Source organism: Pollachius pollachius, assembly GCF_949987615.1.
Source record: "Pollachius pollachius genome assembly, chromosome: 8".
NCBI lineage: Eukaryota > Metazoa > Chordata > Actinopteri > Gadiformes > Gadidae > Pollachius > Pollachius pollachius.
Genome location: NC_136941.1, coordinates 10,457,210 through 10,477,486, shown reverse-complemented (window position 1 = coordinate 10,477,486; position 20,277 = coordinate 10,457,210). Strand labels below are relative to the sequence as shown.

The 20,277-nt window shown below is 42.9% G+C and overlaps 2 protein-coding genes across 2 annotated transcripts; one reads left to right on the top strand and one right to left on the bottom strand.

Moving 5' to 3' along the window:
- The first annotated feature begins 3,389 nt into the window (after positions 1 to 3,389).
- ca6 (carbonic anhydrase VI) lies at positions 3,390 to 8,148 on the top strand. The gene is made up of 10 exons (XM_079741067.1): positions 3,390 to 3,535; positions 4,007 to 4,186; positions 4,384 to 4,532; positions 4,969 to 5,064; positions 5,488 to 5,554; positions 5,937 to 6,094; positions 6,482 to 6,608; positions 6,762 to 6,845; positions 7,027 to 7,059; positions 7,263 to 8,148. Exons 1-10 carry the CDS (start codon positions 3,445 to 3,447, stop codon positions 7,889 to 7,891), a joined length of 1,614 nt encoding a protein of 537 aa, XP_079597193.1. The 5' UTR covers positions 3,390 to 3,444; the 3' UTR covers positions 7,892 to 8,148.
- Positions 8,149 to 8,272: 124 nt separating this feature from the next.
- Positions 8,273 to 13,883, bottom strand: slc2a5 (solute carrier family 2 member 5). Its single transcript, XM_079740998.1, has 12 exons — positions 13,770 to 13,883; positions 13,474 to 13,572; positions 13,211 to 13,371; positions 12,668 to 12,792; positions 12,429 to 12,581; positions 11,884 to 12,009; positions 11,396 to 11,583; positions 10,726 to 10,836; positions 10,289 to 10,390; positions 9,678 to 9,753; positions 9,305 to 9,432; positions 8,273 to 8,662 (listed from the first exon to the last, which is right to left on the bottom strand). The coding sequence occupies exons 1-12, from the start codon at positions 13,812 to 13,814 to the stop codon at positions 8,438 to 8,440; spliced, it is 1,539 nt and encodes a 512-aa protein (XP_079597124.1). The 5' UTR covers positions 13,815 to 13,883; the 3' UTR covers positions 8,273 to 8,437.
- Positions 13,884 to 20,277: the final 6,394 nt, after the last annotated feature.

Genomic DNA, 20,277 nt, shown 5'->3' with positions numbered 1-20,277 from the left:
GGAAGCTTTGACTGCTAAACACACATGCAATGACCAAGGTGCATTCAAGTTAATATTTGTCTGAGGGGGGCTGTTTTTGCCCCTTTTTACGTTGTATTTAATTTTACTTGAGCGTGACGCAGATAGGAGCATACGTGCAGGGTTGCAGACGTCACTCGGATGCAGTGTCAACGATCACGTATCTGGCTTTGTTACATTCTCCTCTATATGCATGAATACCGCACAAAAAAACGAAGGCCTGCTAATATCTAAAGGGGTTGATGTGTTTCATTCGGTTCTATAAATCAAGAGGCTATAATGGCATGTGTTTGATTGGCCTAAACTGACACAAACAATCGATTCCTACCAATCTAATTACGTATACACATACATTTTCGTTACATAATATTTGTTAAACAAAACTCTCAAGTCTAAATTATTGAATCAAACCTAAATTCTTCTGAATACGTCTTAAACTGATTCATTAGGAAATAGTCTGGTTCCCTCAGACGTTTCGTTATGAATGGATATGTTAACTCATGCAGCTGCGCACTGGATCCCATCCGCTGTATGGCGCTTGTCGCAGTGACCTTGAAACAACGTTTTGCACAGAAGAAGATATCCTACTACGCCACCCTGTGGACATCGCAATTGCTAGCAGGTTGGCAATATAGTGAAAGCCAACCCATCATGCAAGAAGTGAACTATAAACTGAAATGATAGGTATTATATATCGCTCATTTTATATAATTGTATGATACCTTATAAAACAACAGATTAAATCTGTAACATTGTACATGTGTTGTGGAAATATGAATCGTTCAAATATAAAATGATATACAAATAATATAAACATTGTTTATATAATTACTAATCGATTTAAAATGCCTCTGTAGCCATTCTTCTTGCACCTAGAGATGTCTCCCTTCCTCTCTCTAATTGAAAGGTGTTAAGGTTGCATTTCCATTGCCACCGTAGCACGAAGTCTGACAGTGAGGACAGTGAGGCCCTGCCAGTCTACTGTCTTCATTGATGTGTAGATTCCACTTCCCCCCATAGTGTATTGGAAATTAACTTGGTCTCTCACTCTCGCGCCATGGCTGACTTCATGGCCGATCCTAAACCCTCCACAATGCTCACTCCCCCTCACCTCTGTTTCCTTGGTTGTTACTGTCCACGATCTGAAAGTTTCTTGTTAAGAATCATTTAAACCCATTGTCACAGGGAAGATGCTTGTTAGTTCGCTGCTTGTATCTGCCCATGATCATGGGCAAATATTTTGCTTAAAAGAACTGTCCTAAAATAAGTTATTCTTCATCATTTAATATGCAACTGTGTCACTGTAAGCTAATTCATTAGTTGTGTTTAGTTGTCCACAAAAATTTCTGCAATTCAAACAAAGAATATGGTGATATAATAAAGATGTAGGCCAATGGTAAACAATACTCGGTACATGAAGTCTATAGCAAGCCTACAACCTAATTTCAATGATACATGCTGATCTATGTGCTAGATAGATAGACAGATAGACAGACAGACCGACAGACAGATAAAGAAATATCTATATATATATAGATATCAATATATCTATATGGATATAGGTATAGATATAGATATCTATCGATAAAGATATAGTTATAGATAAAATATATAGATACATTATAATCAGGTTTTAAATGACCTCACTTGTAATTTGCTGGTAAACATATATTGTGAAACTACACAATATTTTAAAAGCTATGTTTGAACTGTGGGCAATTGCAAACCCCTTCATTTAACAGAAAGGAAAACAGCAAACACGCATTGTGTAATGACAGTTTGTGCTGGTTAGGAGACGCAAGGATTAAAGAGACTTTCAACTATTCTACATGACATGTGTCCCCAGACACCTCTCCAGCACACCCACTCTGTAAACAACTCTACAACTTAAACAATTTAAACTTTACTTCCATTAGCCGGTGATCACTGAGATAGTCAAACAACAAACCACTAAACAAACCGGACTGTTGAACTGATAGGCAACATTAAATAATGGATTTACTAAGAGTCTCTCTCTCTCTCTCTCTCTCTCTGCCTCTCTCTCTCTCTCTCTCTCTCTCTCTCTCTCTCTCTCTCTCTCTCTCTCTCTCTCTACCTGTCACCACCGCACTGCCTGTTTATCACGTGCTGAATATTGAGCTAATACCCAGCTTGATGCTTTGCTCTTTGCTTGGAGATACCTGCAAGTTGCAGGCCCTACAGCGAGCATGTCCCATAGGCTACGACCAACATCTGCACCCTAGCCGTACACCACTAACCATGGATACTGATGCGTGTGGCTGTAGAGGCTAGTCATTTGGCAGCTTAGCGTTAAACACCGGATTCATGTACAGGTCAATGTGGGCAACCTAAACTCAAGGAAGAGCATTTCTCTTCCACCACTATCTGTCCAGACAACAACGGGATTGATAGGGATAGTACCTTACACATCCTGGGAACTGATGACAAACAAGTTCTCCCTTTACACAGAAGAGTTTGTGTGTTTCAGTGTTGCACCAGTGCCTGTTGGAGTTCAGCAGAGCCCAATTTAGTCCTCATGTCTGGGAGTGCACACACACACACACACACACACACACACACACACACACACACACACACACACACACACACACACACACACACACACATACACACACACACTTCTGTGTGTTTGTTTATTTTTGCTGTGTGTGTGTGTGTGTGTGTGTGTGTGTGTGTGTGTGTGTGTGTGTGTGTGTGTGTGTGTGTGTGTGCGTGCGTGCGTGTGCGTGCGTGCGTGCGTGCGTGCGTGCGCGTGTGTGTGTGTGTGTGTGTGTGTGTGAGCATGTGAATGTGTTCATTTATTGCAGGTATTTAAGGTTGTGCCCAATGCGTGTTATAACAGGAGAACTGGAACAGGTGAAGCATGTTGTTCTCTTGAGGTCTCAGTGTCACTCTCTGGTTCCTTTTCAATTCTTGGTATCATTCAGCATCAAGCATGTAAACTAGTTAGGACTGCTCTCATATATGTCTAATGAAAAATGACATGTCCAGACTTGCATTGGGGCTTTGTGTCCCCTGATCAGAATATCTCAGCAAAGCTAAACTAGAGTAAAACTATAGATAGATATTATTGAAGTAAAACATGGTAGAAGAGGTAGAATAAATTTAAAATGTATTTTCAATATTCATCATAAAATTAAAATGACTTATGTCATAAACAAAAAGGATATAATGACATAATTGGCCTGTCAGATGTTGTGGTTTGTATAAGAAAACCTACTAAAATCTCCTAATAAGTTTTCGATTAGGGCTCTTGATTTTGGGCTTGTGGGAAGAGTTTGGCCTGAGGGCGGTTTCAGTGAGTTTCAACACCTCCTCTTGAACCACTTGCAAGTGGAGGAGTTGGAAGAGCCAAGGCATTGCGAGGTGCGAGTCGAACGGAAAAGGGTCAGCGTCGCCTTCACAATGGAAAGTTTCTGCGTCATTTTCAATGCAGTCCTGTTCTATTTAGCTACTGCAGCGATTCCACATGATGGAATTCATTGGACATATACCGGTAGGTAATTTTGTTTTACATAAAAAATGATCTTTGTTTAAAAAATATTTTAAAAGGTAAACAAAAACGAATACATATGTAATATAGGCCTAGGGTACTTGCTTTCAAATAAGCTTGGTGAAGGGTTATGTTGGCAAAACGTGGCAGAATATGGAACGCTTTGCCTTGGTTTTATGTTTGGGTTGCATGTTGTATTTTTTAATTGCTAGGCCTATAACACACAAATAGTCGAGCCAGGATACTTTACACTACTTCAGACTACTATGTGACAACCATTCTTCAGTTTTAACGAAGTGTCGTGAAGAAAAGTTGCCCCCTAGTTGAGGACTTGGCTCACATATTAACTAGGGAGACCATCCGCCGTGCTTCCAAATATTTAGTAACAGAATCCGAATTACTATTTATAAAATGACACACGTGTGTGATTGTGTGTGTGTGTGTGTGCGCGCGCACGCGCGTGCGTCTGAGAAGAGGGGGCACTGGACCAGGCTCATTGGCCACTAAAGTATCCAGCTTGCGGCGGCCAGAAGCAGTCTCCCATAGACATCCAGCGACGGAATGTGCGCCACAATCCCCAAATGTTGCAGATGGAGCTGAGAGGATATGATGCCCAGAAGGGGAACTTTCTCATGACCAACAACGGGCACTCAGGTACAGCCATCCATGTACATGAAGCGCCAGAAAGTGCCACGAAACGATTTTTAATAAATGTTTTTTTTCTTGAGTGAATATATGTTTTCCTCAACAAATGTTTTTAATATTATTTGACTACATCAAATGATTATTTCCGTTATAAAGCGGTCACTATTAATGTGTTCAATCTATGGCTTTATTGGGATGGTCTTCAGTTCAGATCGACCTGCCCCCCACCATGGTGATCTCTGAGGGTCTCCCCGGCCGCTACACGGCGGTCCAGATGCATCTGCACTGGGGGGGCTGGGACCTGGAGGAAAGCGGGGCCGAGCACACCGTGGACGGCATCCGATACATGGCAGAGGTGCTCCACAAGACATTGCTCATATACATTTATATATTATGATATGTTCCATATCTTCCATCTTAGTTGTGGTAAACCATGAGTAAACCTTTAAATGTAATGTTTTATTTCAACATGTTTAAGGGTTAGGATGATTGTATACACTGCTGATATCATGTTACTTTCTATATACAATGCACAATGCAATTGGTAAACAAAAACATTTTGATAATATACTAATAAAATACATTTTTAAATGGAAATCCAAGGATGAAAGTAGGCACCAGCATTGTCTTTAGCTTCTCCCAACTGGACCAAACTTTCTTTAAGCAGTATATGAGAATATCAAATACCAATTGGACGGACGCTATATGGTTATTGGACGGTCTAAATGAACAGCAGGTGAGGGACATAGTGTGGTAATGTGTTTTGCATCTTCTCATCGTGTGTGTCCCAGCTCCACGTCGTCCATTACAACTCTGACAAGTACAAGAGCTTTAAGGAGGCCAGAGACAAGCCAGACGGCCTGGCAGTGCTCGCATTTTTCTACGAGGTAAATACATTTTTTTTTTCCTTGAAAACACTTAATCTAATCATCCTTATCACTCCGCCTGGGATTAGCTAGAAAAAATTCAATGAGCAAAACAACTTGATTTAAAGACTTGAACTTGTCTTGATGATACATTTGTTTATGTTCCAGCCCGTAATCCACAAACAGCCTGTGTTATTGGATTACTGCTCAGCCTTCAAACTCAATTCTGGACCAATTTAAAGAATTGTTGTCTGCATTTCTATTTTATAGCCCCAAAATGATTAGTTCCATGTTTAAAGTTTTGATTTATTTACTCAGAATATGTACTGGATATCATGACGTGAAATCTTCTAACCCATGAGCCTCGTTGCACACACATCCCCTGATGCTAGGTCTCATGTGTCATTTATGTTTTGATATAGTTTGCCCATGTGTTTTTATCAGGATGGGCATTTCGAGAACACTTATTACAGCGATTTCATCTCCAATCTGGCCCGCATCAAGTATGCTGGTGAGTTACTACCTTCCATGGATGGAACCCAATGCAACAGACGTAGAAGACAGTTTGATTGTGGATCATATTGTTGGTCGCTGGAGTTTTTTTATGCACTACCACATTACAGTGTCCTTGCTGCAGGTAATAAGCAATATTACAACATTTAACAGCATGTACTTTTATGTTATAACGGTATGCGACAGACCAACCCTAATCCTACCCTACACTGGTGTGGAACTCGCTTTTTCGCCTATTCATAGCCAATAAAGTTAATCAACCACCTGTGAAGCTGCATACATGTTGTAACATTGCTCTTGACACATTACTTACTTGCGGGATTACACTGTAACAGGAAACTGTGATGCAACTTCATAACAACGGCCAATGCCCCACCCAGGTCAGGCTATGAACATCTCGCACATCGACGTGCGCTCCATGCTCCCAGAGAACATCAATCACTTCTTCAGGTACCAGGGCTCCCTCACCACCCCTCCCTGTTACGAGAGCATCCTGTGGACAGTGTTTGACACCCCCATCACTCTCTCCCACAACCAGGTACAACTTTATCCCCTTACACCGGCTTTAGAGGGCAGAGAGGGGATTCTCCAAACACATTCCTGTCTTAACGGTGAAGACTTAAGAGAGAGTTCCAGGACATGAATTAGAATAAATAAATAAATTATATATATATGAATGAAATACAAACTGGTAATTTGAAGTGAGGTTTTTGTTTTCATATTTATTTATTTGAGTGATGTTTATTTCTCCAAATATGTTATTTCAGAACCCTTAAAATAATTTCCTCTCTATATTTTATCACAGAACACCGATAGACCACTATCGGCAATGTATCCTCATCCCAAACGGCAGTATCAGCTGCATCCGAGTTGTGTTTTTTAGTTCTCCACCCAGAGTGTAAACTTCTCACCCCTTATCTCTTAGATCAGGAAGCTTGAAAGCACACTGATGGACCATAACAACAAGACCATATGGAATGATTACCGCATGGCCCAGCCCCTCAACGATCGTGTGGTCGAGTCCTCCTTCCTGCCTCGCCTCGGGAAAGGCAGTATGTGGCCTTTAAATTCAACTGAAACATGATGTGACCAAACTAAGGCCAATTTCCTTAGACCTTATCCTGAACCACAAAGCCTTTCATTAACTGAGAAGTAAATCTGTTTCAAAATATTTATTCACTTTTGTTTATCTTGTTCCCTTTCAGCGTTTTGCCGGCAGGATGAAATCGAGTCGAAGCTCTTGAGAATCGAGAACATAATAACCTCTCTAGGAAAACACATTCATTCGAGTGAGTGGACAGTGTGCTGTCAGCATCAACCATCAAAACGAGCACAAATTTCTGAATGTGTCTGAAATGTGTTTTTTTTCAGTACTTTCCTTCCCAGAATGCATTTCTCTGGTAACACAATTGGTGAATAGTGTTTACAATTGGTTGACCTGGCTTGTTTTGTGTTTGTTTAATTCCTCAGATGAAAGACACGACTCTAGGAGTTCCGGCCATGGTGAGTGTCCAGTGATTTCCTCCTGTTCAATGCCTTAAACAAGATGAACAAATTTGTAGTGCGTGCCATTTTCTAAGGAAGAACGTGGCTTTGTATTTTCGTCACCACAATCCTAACCCAAAGGGGTGTGTGTGTGTGTGTGTGTATGTGTGTGTGTGTGCGCGCGTGTGCGTGTGTGCGTGTGTGCGTGCGTCTTCTCTTAGAACCCCAAGCGTTCTCCTCCCTCGTGCTACACTTCCCAGAGCGTAACGCCGGCAGCTACGCCCTGGCCCGCCTCCTCCACCCCATGGACCTGCACGCCTTCACCGCCTGCATGCATGTGCGGCCCCACCCCGGCACCCTCCACACCGTCATGTCCTACTCCAGCGCTGGCGTGGACAACGAGCTCGTGATCAACGTGGGCTACGAGGTGGGCCTCTGGATCGGCAACGAGTTTGTCAACCTGCCGCACGGCTTCCAGTCGCCCGACTGGGCCAACTACTGCGTCACATGGTCGTCGCACACAGGCGCCGCCGAGCTGTGGATCAACGGGCAGCTGGGGGAGGAGCAGCAGTTCCTGAGGAGCGGCTACTCCATCAGCACGGGGGGGGTCTTCGTCCTGGGCAAGGACCAGGACGGCTTCCTCGGCATCTCCGACTCGGACGCCTTCTTGGGCCGCATGACGGACGTCAACGTGTGGGACTACGTGCTGAGCAAGGCGGAGGTGCGGGAGCAGCTGTCGTGCGAGAGGAACGCCACGTCAGCGGGCAACGTGTTCAGCTGGGGCACCACGCCGCTCAGCTTGTACGGCGGGGTGGAGATCGACAACGACGCCCGGTGCCAGGGGAAGTGAAACCCCCGCCCCCACCACCACCACCGCTCGACACTCAACTCCTGAATCCTCTCGAGTTTTTCTTTGCAAGGCCGTCAATATTTCTATATAAAAATATTAGCCCATGGTGAATGTGAAAATTTGTCTTTTAAATGAAGAATATGAGTTCTAGTTTAGAGCATTGAATATTTAGTATATCACAATAGTTAAGAACTATCAACCACAGTGTCAGTCATGAATTTAACATAAATTTTTTGTATCAGCAATAAATATTTCTGAAAAAAAAATAATGGCTCATGAGATGACTTCAGGTATACACACAAACACGAGTTGAATTGTATAAGCCCTTGTGGCATTTCACAATGGCTCTGCTAAACAGAACTTTCTTTCCAAACAGAAATGTATAAAAGGGTCTTTAATGTTTTGGAACGGAGACACACAGAAGCCTTGTTGTTCGTTTGATGTAATGAAAAAAAGTCAATTCTAACCAGCTCCAGTTGACTCAGACGTTCGCACAGCAGGGGAGACTTCCTCCCACCTCTCCCTCCTGTATGCTCTCAGTTTCCTCTAAAAAGCAGTGTCGTTTAGTACATCCTCCGGTCCCACTTCGCTGCCCTTCAGCGGTTCGTCCCCGTAGGCCTGTTTGATCTCCACTTTGTTCTTCTTGGCGAACATCTGGCTGATCTCTAGGAAGGTCTTGTTCTTGGTCTCCTGCACAACCATCCATATGTAGATGAACGTGGCCAGGCAGATGCCGGAGAAGATGATGAAGCTGTACGGGCCCAGGCCTCTCTGGAGAACAAGGAACAAGGTTGTTATTGGAAGAGGGAAGAGGGAACTAAACCCTTGATGGTATGCGGCTACGGCATGCACCATGTCCTACTGCTGTGATGAAGACCCGAAGACCCATCACCATAAACGGCTGGAGCCGGGCCACGTAGCATGATCTGTTTCTGGTTCCTGGGGGTTTTGGGGGGATTTAGTGTTGGGTTCTTCTTTGAGATTCAATACAACACGGATGTCTTGTGACATTTTGCGCTTGCCAAACCGAAAGGGTTTTGGACTGTTGGATTGTACGTTTTTGTACCTCATAGGGTTGGGTTGTAACTTGGCGAAAACATCGCCTTCTCCATCCTGTTTGACTTTTAAGATGGTAAATGGAGCTTGAACAAGGAGGAAGTATACATGAAAAGAAAATGTGTGTTTACTTTGGTGAGCCAAAGAAAGTATAAACATAGACATCCATTCAAAGCATTTCCTGAAAACAGCCTTATTATTGACTTTTATAGCAATAATATGGTTCAGGATTATTATGATGACGATGATGACGACGATGATCATGATCATCATCCCCATCATCATCATGGTCGTGTTATTGAGAATATTGGAAGGGTCTACTCATCAGAGAGGCCTTGTTCATCTTGTAGGCCTTACCTCTAGGAAGGGAAAGACCAGCCCCACAGTGAAGTTGCACAACCAGTGGACTGATCCCGCCACCATGAAGGCAGCCGGCCTGGACGACTGCCTAAAGATCTCCGTAGTCACCACGTAGGGAATGGGACCTAGATACGCACGGAAGATGCGGTTGGACAGGGTTTAACCTCCCGGAACCGTGTCTGGTAAATGTCACCGTAGTCTACGAGAAGCAAGGGCTCACTAATTGAGGAAGATGGTCATTTGTCAGGCCTTTAGCTTAAATATGCATTATTATACGTCAACACATATCCAAACAACACTCAGGGCTAATGGGGCGCCATGGTTTGATGAGTGTGTGCGTAAACAACCACAGGGTCACAGGATCACTCACTGGGGCCTATGGCGTGGCCAATGACGTAGATGATGATACAGGCTATGCTGAGATAGGGCATCCAGGATAAGCTCTCCTGTGAAGACACATGGCAACAAAACAGCCCACCGACCTGTTAACTATGAGGCTTTCAAAGGATTATGAAAAATAAAGAAAAGATACCATTCAGGGCATGTAGACAAGAAGATGCTCCACATTGTATATGCACAGCTAATGAATGAGCCATGCTTGAGCCACCAGAGAACTACATTTGTTTATTTTGCAACAAGGGGTAGCAGAATTGCTAATGCAGTATTTCTATAGAAACACTGTAGCTTTTCGATATCTGCTGTTATTATAATCTACAATGAACATTTCACCTGTGCCAATGTGCCACACATGGATGAGGTGCTATGAGGAATTACTTTCTATTTTATTTAACTATTGGGGAGTCCACACAGACACACAGGCAGCCCTTCTGAGAGTGGGGCACTGCCAAGAGTATACAGCAAGATAAGAATGGGAACGCACCAATGTCCCACTAAATGAGAAGTGGGATGTTTATGATAGCTTGTAGATGGCAGCAGCATTATGTTTTCCCACTATATTGGGTAACTTAAACCAAATGTTACCTGGAATTTGAGGGCTATGGTGAGTAAAACACACGCTGCACAGCAGATCCCAAACCCGATCAGCAGAAGAAGCCTTCGCCCTGCGGCCTCTACAATGAACACCTAGAATTATAACGTCCATATTAATTAAAACATTAAAAACACATTTTAATAACAAAAACCCTAAAAAAAACAAGTCATCCAGTGCAAAGGTTGACTTTGAAACAACCAATATTAAAGCTCATTAAAAAGTGAAGAATAAAGCTGAAGATCAATGTAAAGTTAGGTCAGTTGGGAATTAGCCAAGTCCACTTACTGTGGAAGGACACAGAAAATCAGTTGAACATGTTTAAGTCAGACCACTTTTAGTCCACACTGTTTGACGGACAATAGATTAACCCTGCTTTCTGCTTTCCCTTTACATTAACACACATCTTTCTGATGAGCAGCGTACTTACAGCCGCAATGGTCATAACGACGTTGACTGCTCCTGTCCCCACGGTAACAAACTGGATGTGGTTCTCCTGGACACCGGCTGAGGCATAGATGCTGTCTGCATAGTAGTAGATCTAGGAGCAATTAATATTACTTGTAAACATAGGCATGTGTAGGATTACAGCGTCAAATACATCAATAAACACATGCATAAGTCCCTAACTAGCTGTGACTGAAATAACACAATTTAATTTACTTCAGGTAGAAGTTTTTTCTAACCAAAACCCCCAAAATAATTGTTTAGCCTATTGTTTGCTGAATGCTGGAGGCTAGGCTCAACTATGCGATTATGTCGTCTGCCCTGTTGCTTTAGTAAGCAGAATCGTATGATTAATTAGTCTGTATAAGTTCAGTATTACACAACACAGAGGAAGCTTTAAGTGAGAAGCTGTAAGTCCTTGTTTCTGCCTAACACGGCTGTTCCCGGGAAAAATGATGATGGTGGAATGAATCACAGGGTTTGCTGACAGGACAACTCTGTTTCTTGCCTTTCTGTGTTGTTCCTCAACAACAACATCTAAAGCCCTGCAGGTAAGCATCTATCTGAGGTTCGCTAGACACAAAACACGCAAGTGTTTCATCAAAAATGAACCAATGTAGCGCCAGTCCAGTAGGGGCCTTGGGGATTCTCACCGCGTTGACCCCCGAGAGCTGCTGGCCCATGTTCATGACGATGATGGAGGTGAGCTGCCAGCGGAGGGAGGCCTGGGACAGCAGGCTGACCACAGATAGCTGACCCTCCGCCCGCTCCGATTGGTTCTCCAGACGCATCTCGGACAGCTCCTCGTCCACCTCCTCCCAGCCCCGCAGACGCTGCAGTGCTTGGGGGGGGGGGGGGGGGGGGGGGGGGGGGGGCGGAGACGGAGGGGGAATACATAAAGACAGTGTTAGAAACAATAGGGTTTTAAAAGTATTCAATTTACTGTAAACAGGTCTGAGCTATGCCCCAGGTCTTACTGCCACACCTAGTAGTGTGCCACCCTTTCCTTTCAATAGGTGTTAGAGTTAAAGATCTATTCAGGTATTTGTGCCATCCCATCCTTTAATCAGATGTGTGGTGCACATTTGATCTTATCTTACTGTACGATAGGACCTGATTGAGAGACTGCCCGCTCCTTTACCTTTCCTTGCGGTGATGTCGTCCCCTCTCTGGATGAGCAGGTACCGGGGGCTCTCTGGGAACAGCGGCAGCAGCAGCAGCTCCACCACGGCAGGGATACCTGTCAGACCCAGCATCAGAGGCCAGCCTGGAGGAGAGGGCAGACAGACAGACCAACCGACATACAGACGGGCAGACAGACGGGTAGACAGACAGATAGGCAGACAGCCAGACAGACCGACAGACAAACAGGCACAGTCAGACAGGCAGACAGACAGACAGATGGGCAGACAGGCAGATTGGCAGTCAGACAGGCAGACAGTAAAGCAGACAGAAAGAGAAAGAGAGTCAGTCAGTTTATTCAGTCAGACATTACATCAGCATTCAACTAATCAATCAACCAACCAGTCCCTTAAAAGATGTATACATGAAAAAAAAAAAAAACAGCCCGCCAATTGTGGATCCCCAATATCAATGTAATGATGCTGCATAATGTGACTCAGCACTCTAAGGATGTATACAGTATATATACAGTATATATATAAATATATATATATGGGTCCAGACCTGCGCTGTTCCCTAGGATGTTCCTGATGCCCAGCACCTGGGCACTGAGGATCCCAACGGTGATGAACAGCTGGGGCACGATGCCGATGGCCCCCCGCAGGTTCTTTGGGGAGATTTCACCCAGGTACATGGGCACCACGTTAGAGGACAGACCTGGCGATGGGGCAGGACCATCAGACACAAGGAAACACTGTGTCAATCAGAAACACTTCAATAAGGACTGTTAGTGTTGCTCTGACCAGCACATATGCCAACCAGAACCCTGGCCACGATGATGATCTCATAGGACCGGATGGTCTCGCTGACCCCCATCATCACGGCAGGAACGATGGAGAAGATGTTGTTGAAGAGGAGGGTTCCCTTCCTGTCAGGTGATCACAGACGTCGGTCTCACGTCATTGTCTCACCAAGCAATGTACAATACATAGTAAAAAGACTGATGATGAAGATATGATGTTAATTAAATGTTGACATTACTTTGGCCTTTTACTGACGTTTTCCGATGATTACTCCCATTTGTGCGTGTGGGTGTTTATTTTCCTGTGTGTTGTGTATTGTGGTTTTGTTGGAACCTGTCATCTTGGTCATGAAATTCTTAAATTACATGATCTTATTATTGCTAATGTTTAGGTAACCCGTACTCTGACAGTGATTTAACAACAAAATGTTGAGGTCACAGTCGGCTACGGATCTGGATAAAAGAATGCATCATGGTTTTCATGGCTCAATCACTAGAGAAGCCCATCCTAGTAAAACCCCAAATCGCCCTTCTCGTGTGTTACCTCCCCAGTTTGTTGACCAGGGGGGCCACCATGAGAGAGCCCAGCAAGCCCCCCAGAGGGTACATGGAGACGGAGAGGGACCACAGCAGAGTCAGCACCTCTTCTTCCATCGGTACGCCATAGCGCTCGATATAGGTGGAGTTATAGAAGGCCTCCATGAACTGCACAGAGTAACAGCAAATCAGGACAGTGAGGTCCCCTATAGACCACTTGTGTTGTGGATGGAGTGTTAAAAGGTGGAGTGATGGGATGTTTTAGTTTACCAGTGAAGGGGAGTTGACCACAGCCACATTGTACCCGTATTGGAAGGAGGAACCGAATGCAGAAATGAGCGTGGCCAAGACGAGGACCGCAGTCAATCTCTGTCAGTGGATATCAGGAAAATGTATTAAATTCAATCATCCCAGCTAGGAACCTCAAAGCTTGTCTCCACAGATTTGTCATATTATTTTACCCGACAGTAGCCCGTTATATGAACTGACAAAATCGTACTCACTACTTTAATATGTCATCAAAATATCAGTGGGGAGAGGGGCTGTGAAAAAGGTTCAGTACTCACCCCTTTTCTCTTGGATGGATTCCCCCAGTCCTGCTGGTCGGTCATGGCTGCCCGTCAGGTCTGTGTATGGATTGTTGTTAGAGGAGCTGATAGTTGCCTGACGGTGTACTGATCTTTGGACTGGGGCTCAGAGGGCATTGCTATCAGGGTTTACTGGCTTTGTAATTATCATGTTGTCTATTGCTGATTAATCCGCTTTTCACTTGTTGAAGAAACATATTCAAATGTTGCTCCTGTAGTTCCAACCTGATATGAAATGACTATATGTTAAGCCAGAGTGATCATTGTGCCTGTGGTCAACCCTTGTATTCCGAGTTTCAAACACAGGTGAAGGTGAAGAAGTTTTTTATTACAAGATGTTATCGCTCGATAAAGTCATGAGCGTGTATTTATTGCTCTCAATTCTTGGGCTCACTACGTAAGACTTTCTTTTTAAAATAGACAGAGTACAGGAATAAGAGGCCAAAAAAACCTGGTCAGGGCTTGCTGTTTGCTCTGGAAAATTTGAGGTGAAGCAATGAAGCGTTTATTTGTTTGAAAGGTGTGTTATAGAGCAGGGAAACTTAGAATGAGCTCCCTCTGTTGGTTTGGGTCATTAATACTGCATCTGTAATGCTCTTGTCATGTTGTTAATTTAAATAAATTGATGTTATTGTGGACAATAAAGGATTTGGTTATGTACTGATTTAAATTATGATGGTTTGGATGATAAAATAACCATGCTCCAGTAAAGCATGGTTCGACATGAAATTAACAATATCATTGGTGTTATGGAATATTTTTATAGGAAAGTTAAATTTTCTTAAATCTAAAATCCACGCAATAGCCTTCACAACCTTGAAATAAATACACAGATTTAAATCTAACCGTTAACATAAATATAAATGTAGTGATATTGCCACAGAAATGAGAGTAGGCCTCAAATTGTTACATTACATTACTACATTACTGCCTACATTACATTGAGATTTTACATTATAGATATTATTTTTCATCCCCTTCATCATCCATTTTTTTTTCAATACTGGAAATAGCAGTATGACTACAGATCCACACCCCTAATGGGATTTCTCATCAATATCTTGCTCAGTGTCTCCATAATTCAGCCGTGGACAGACCATTACAGCACCATGCACCAACTCCCAAGCTCCCTGCGCAGGCCGTCACTAGAGAAAGGGCAGCACACTTCATTTTATTCCAGAAGATGGAGCCATAGGTCCAGAGATGAAGCTTTAAACTCACTCCGGGTGCAAAGCCGGTTGTGATCGATACGTTGTCAAGCTATTCCCATTCAGACAACCACCAAAAGAAAGTATAGAATATAATGACCATGTTATTAGATGGCCGCAACGATTTCCTTCAGAATGCAGTTTCCCTTTTCAAGTGCCTAACTGGCATGAAGATATGGAAGCATATGATGCCCCTCAATTTATAGACACACACTACTCACATACCGAACACAACGTCTCTTTACTTAACGGCTCTTGTTGTTCTCCTAGCATAAGGAGTCATTGTGCGTGTGGTGCACATTCTATTTTGATCGCAAGAATCATGAGTGGGATGCTTCCGGGCTTTGTGGGATAAATGTGTTTCTGTGTTAGTTCCAAGAACAATCATGACAATGGATTATCATGTCGTAAACAAAGCCTTTGCATTTCCATAGCAAGTGCATGGTTAGCTCATTGCAGTCTCACCTTCCACATCTTAAGTTAATGAACGAGGTGGGCAACTGGCCCAGTGTCCAATCAGCAAGCATCCTTCGGTATATCAGGGTGAGGGAGGGACGCCAATGTCAGCCAACTCTCAGGACCAGTACAATGAATTGATCCTCATAGGACACTCATTGCAGCACTATAATCAAATCCAATGTAATAAACCCTCAAGGTTGAAAACAGATGAACTAGCCAGGATTTATGTTACATTTCCAATGAGATAAGCAAAGGGTCACCTGAGCTACAACTCACAAGCCTCATTTCACTTGTAGAGATATGGCACAGTATGGTTATCACTAGTGTATCAAAGCTCAATTTGGTTAATATTCCATTAATATGATCAAATAAATGCCCCATGATGTTTAAACAGTCAAATGTATTATTATAGTCATGTCTTTCATACCATATGTACTGTTTAAGTACACATTACTCACTATTTGTCTGCAGTAGGGGCTGGAAAAAATTGAAAAGTTTTACTATATTAATAATGTTAAATTCGGTGTCTTTATACGTAGCTGTATTTCGGTGATGATAAATGACAGTGAATTATTGTCCTGCCCCAAGGGTCAAAGCCTAATACAGTTTTTTCCAGTACAGCGTTTGTTCTGCATGAGAGAACGGTAATTTAATAAATGTCACACTCCAGAAAAAAGACCTAATTCATTAACAATGGAGGCCATAAACAAAACAATCTATGAATCCAGTTCTAGCGCAATTTTAAATGACCACTCAGCCTTGGAGAGGGCCAGGTAAACACTAATCACATGCGACTAAAGAATAATTAACCCTGGGCTTCAACACCATGGACTGTTCTCCTTTCTTTCCCCTCCAGCCATGCACTGCGGTAATGAATCTTATTGATTGCAGCTGAGAGGCCTAACGACATGCTCCTAGTGAATTCTATAGAGAATAGAGGAACAGGATATGAAAGGGTTTGGGGGGAGGGCTATGAGGCCGTAAAGTAGGGGTTTGGGTAGAGGGGGTCTATAGGGGACTTTGAGGGTTCAGCGGGTGCAAATACCCATACTCATTAGTATGAGTTAAGTTGCTCTGTGATTTGCAGCGTGCTGAGCAGAGATGGACCAGAGATGGAGGGGTTAAAGGGAAACAGGAAGTGAACAGCTTTCAGGAAAAAGATAAACAAGTGGTAGTAAAGCTGACCGGATCCCAGTGGAGAGGATCTTATGGGAACACACACACAGATACACATGAAAACACACACACACACACACAAACACACACACACACACACACACACACACCAGAAACATAGGGTTGAATAAATACAACCACAATAAATACAAACCACTGTAATATTGTAGTAAAACATGTTCTACAGGCTACTGAACAGGTTTTAGCTTCTCTTAATTAATTTCCTCCCTGAAACTAATATTTTAATAAAAAAATATTGCTGAAATGAACTTCAAATATTAGTATTGCAGGATTGTTTAAGTTCTTTGTTCAGCTCTGCTCAGGACAAACATATCAAAAGTATATTTTAAAACGCACCCTTATAAAACCATTAAAGGGATGGATGACAACTATATACCTAATGAATATCTTGGAAGGATAATTTCTAAAAGTATATTAATATGACGCATGATTGTAGGTGTGGTCTGAATCCCCAACCCCCTCGCTGGTTGTACCATATATATATAGACGCTGCATTGGCCTTTAGATCGCCGCAGTGGCTAACTCTGCCAAATTGAAGTCATAAACTTGCCTGTTAACAAAAAATAAACGGAGGAGCTGCGGTTTTTCTGGTTAACAATCCCTGCAACATTTACATTTCTCAACCAATTACAATAAGTAATTTCTATTCAGTGGCTTATGATCTACGTGGGGTAAAGCATAAACCTTTTACCTTATTTCTTTACGGGCCACTTTTTGCCTCTCAAATATGGTGGGGACGTTGATGTAAAGCAAAGCCACAGAGAGAGAGAAGAGTTGCGACACTGTGATCTCGCCGGCGGGGTGGTCACGTGGTTCATGTAAGCCTGTATAGTTCCAAACACGCCGCGCTGCCATGTTCTTCTATGGGACTGACAGCAGTGATTGCAACATTAAATGGTAAATATAAATTAAAAAAACACATACCCAAGTACATTTCTGACTATTGTTGCATATTTGTAAATGTCAGTTTTACATTTGGAGTGGTAGAGTCACAACTGAAAGCTACTTCATGTTATCATGCGTAGCACACAAGTCTACTGACTTTAGTGGCTTAAACTTAACTTTTACCTTACTAAGTCTGTTCTGAAATCAAAGACGATTCAAGATGTTCTTTTTTGCACAACTGGACTACTGGATTTCCTTGATTTTGCCTGTAATTCCGATTCACTTACCCGTGGTCAGAGAGCGCTTGAGAAAGCAGAGAAGCAACAGTCCATTTAGTTTCCAGGCAACTTCTTCTGATAAGGCAGGAGCTGACCACACAACCAGGGGCGCCGAAAAGGGGGGATAAAGGAGACGGATTCTAGGGGCCCATGATGGAGGGGGGGCCCAGAGAGGCACCTAATGATGATGAAATTATAATACAGAAAACATAATGACACTAAGTTATTAACTAACATATAATCACACATGTTTTATTTTCCATGTCCTGGTAACAATTCCTTTATCTGTTTTGGAAGCATCAACCCCTGCAGGGCCCCCCCTTCCCCCCCTCTATTTACGTAAAATGGTTCAGTCCGACTGGATCAGCTGCGGTAGCGCCAGGGGCGCCGAAAAGGGGGGATAAAGGAGACGGATTCTAGGGGCCCATGATGGAGGGGGGGCCCAGAGAGGCACCTAATGATGATGAAATTATAATACAGAAAACATAATGACACTAAGTTATTAACTAACATATAATCACACATGTTTTATTTTCCATGTCCTGGTAACAATTCCTTTATCTGTTTTGGAAGCATCAACCCCTGCAGGGCCCCCCCTTCCCCCCCTCTATTTACGTAAAATGGTTCAGTCCGACTGGATCAGCTGCGGTAGCGCACCGGCGGCCACAGCGGGCAAAGCGGAGGAGACAGCAGTATGCCTCAAAAATCAGGCAGCCAAAAAAGAAAGGAAAATAAATTAAGAGAGGAGAAGGAGTTGAAGGGTCGACAATATGTCACCCAGTATTTCCAAAAAAAAGGTGGGTTTGTTGTGGTGGAAAGTTATGGATATTAACTTTGTCCCTGTCTGTGGTCTATAAGCTAGCTCACTTTTCTCACCATGTTAGCTCAAGAAAACTCTGGATTTTTACATTTTACTGCTATATTAGTTAAATAATCAATCCAGTCAAACATTTATCAAGCTGTTCTTATTCAATAATAGTTGATCTCCCCTCTGTGAAAATGATGCCTCGTTCTGAACAGAGTCAAGTGCACCAGAAGCTGCAGCAGCTGTCTGTCAGCCCCCAACTCCCCCTGCCCCTGAATCAGCCCCAGTGCCCCCACATGAGGAAGGAGGCGAGCAGCTGTGTGTGTTGAAATAATAATAATAATAATAATACATAATATAATACAAAATATAATACATTTTACTACAGTCTCAAAACAATACAAAGATGAAGGTAATTCATTAAGAAAATGAATTAAATAAAAGGCATTTTGAACAATTTTAACGGTTTAAAAAGTATAAACCCTTTTAAAAAATGAAATAGAAGACGTGCAGTAAGAACAGAGGAGAACATCTGTGGTGTGTGCAGCAGACTGGGGTGACTGCTCTCAGTCCAATCAGAGAAGTTTACATGTTGGTGACTATGCTATTACAAATAGTTATATTATAGGAAATCCTATATAATTAATATATGTCATGTACACTCTACAGAGCCAGGTCCAGGACCCTCTTCTGGTTTGTCAGGGAGGGATGTGGAGGAAGAGATGGAAGAGGGTACAGATGACAGTGAGAGTGCAGAAACACAGGCGACAGAGAGTGAGTGCGAAGAAGTTGAAAGGAATTCAGAGGAGGATGGACTGAATACAGAAAGAGCCAGAAAGACAACAGAGAGGCAGGAAGAACAACAAGCTGATGTTCAGGTCTTTGAAAGGGAAGAAGATCATTTGACTGATGACCCTGGTTTCTGGCCAGCAGCTTTAACTGATCAGGATAGGGAGAAGATAGTAAGGAAATTGGCCATGAGAGAGAAAGAAGTAGAAATGCCATGTGATTCAAAGGGGAAGCCATTCCCTGACTACCTGAATTATACAAAGGCAGCAAATAAAAGAGAAAAGGTAAACAGAGACTGGCTGACTTTTAGTCAAAGTAATAATTCACTTTATTGCATACCATGTGTGCTTTTCTCCCATGTACAGAAAAAGCCTTCCACTAGTGCACTGACCAGTCAAAATGGGTATAAAATGTGTGATGTGGAGTGGCGTCGAATGTACAATAAATTCCCAGTCCATGAGAGGAGTGAGGCACATAGAGATTGCTACTTAAGATGGAAAAATCTGCAAGGATCTGTAATGAAAGATAGAGGTGTGGATTCTCTGTTAAATAAGGAGTTGCAAACAGAAATAGAGAAAAATAGAGCCATCTTGGAGAGACTCTTAGACGTAACCCTACACTTGGCCTCAAGAAACCTGCCTTTCAGGGGCAAAACCAAAGACCTAGATGACATTCATAATGGCAATTTCCTAGGCACACTGGAGCTCTTGTCACATTATGATCCTCTGCTGAAAGAGCACTTTAAAAAAATCAGGGACAACAAACAAAAACAAAAAGAAGGAAAAGGAACCAGGCTAACACATTATCTTAGCTCTGACAGTCAGAATGAGTTTATCAACTTATGTGGACGACGAGTTCTGAAAAGA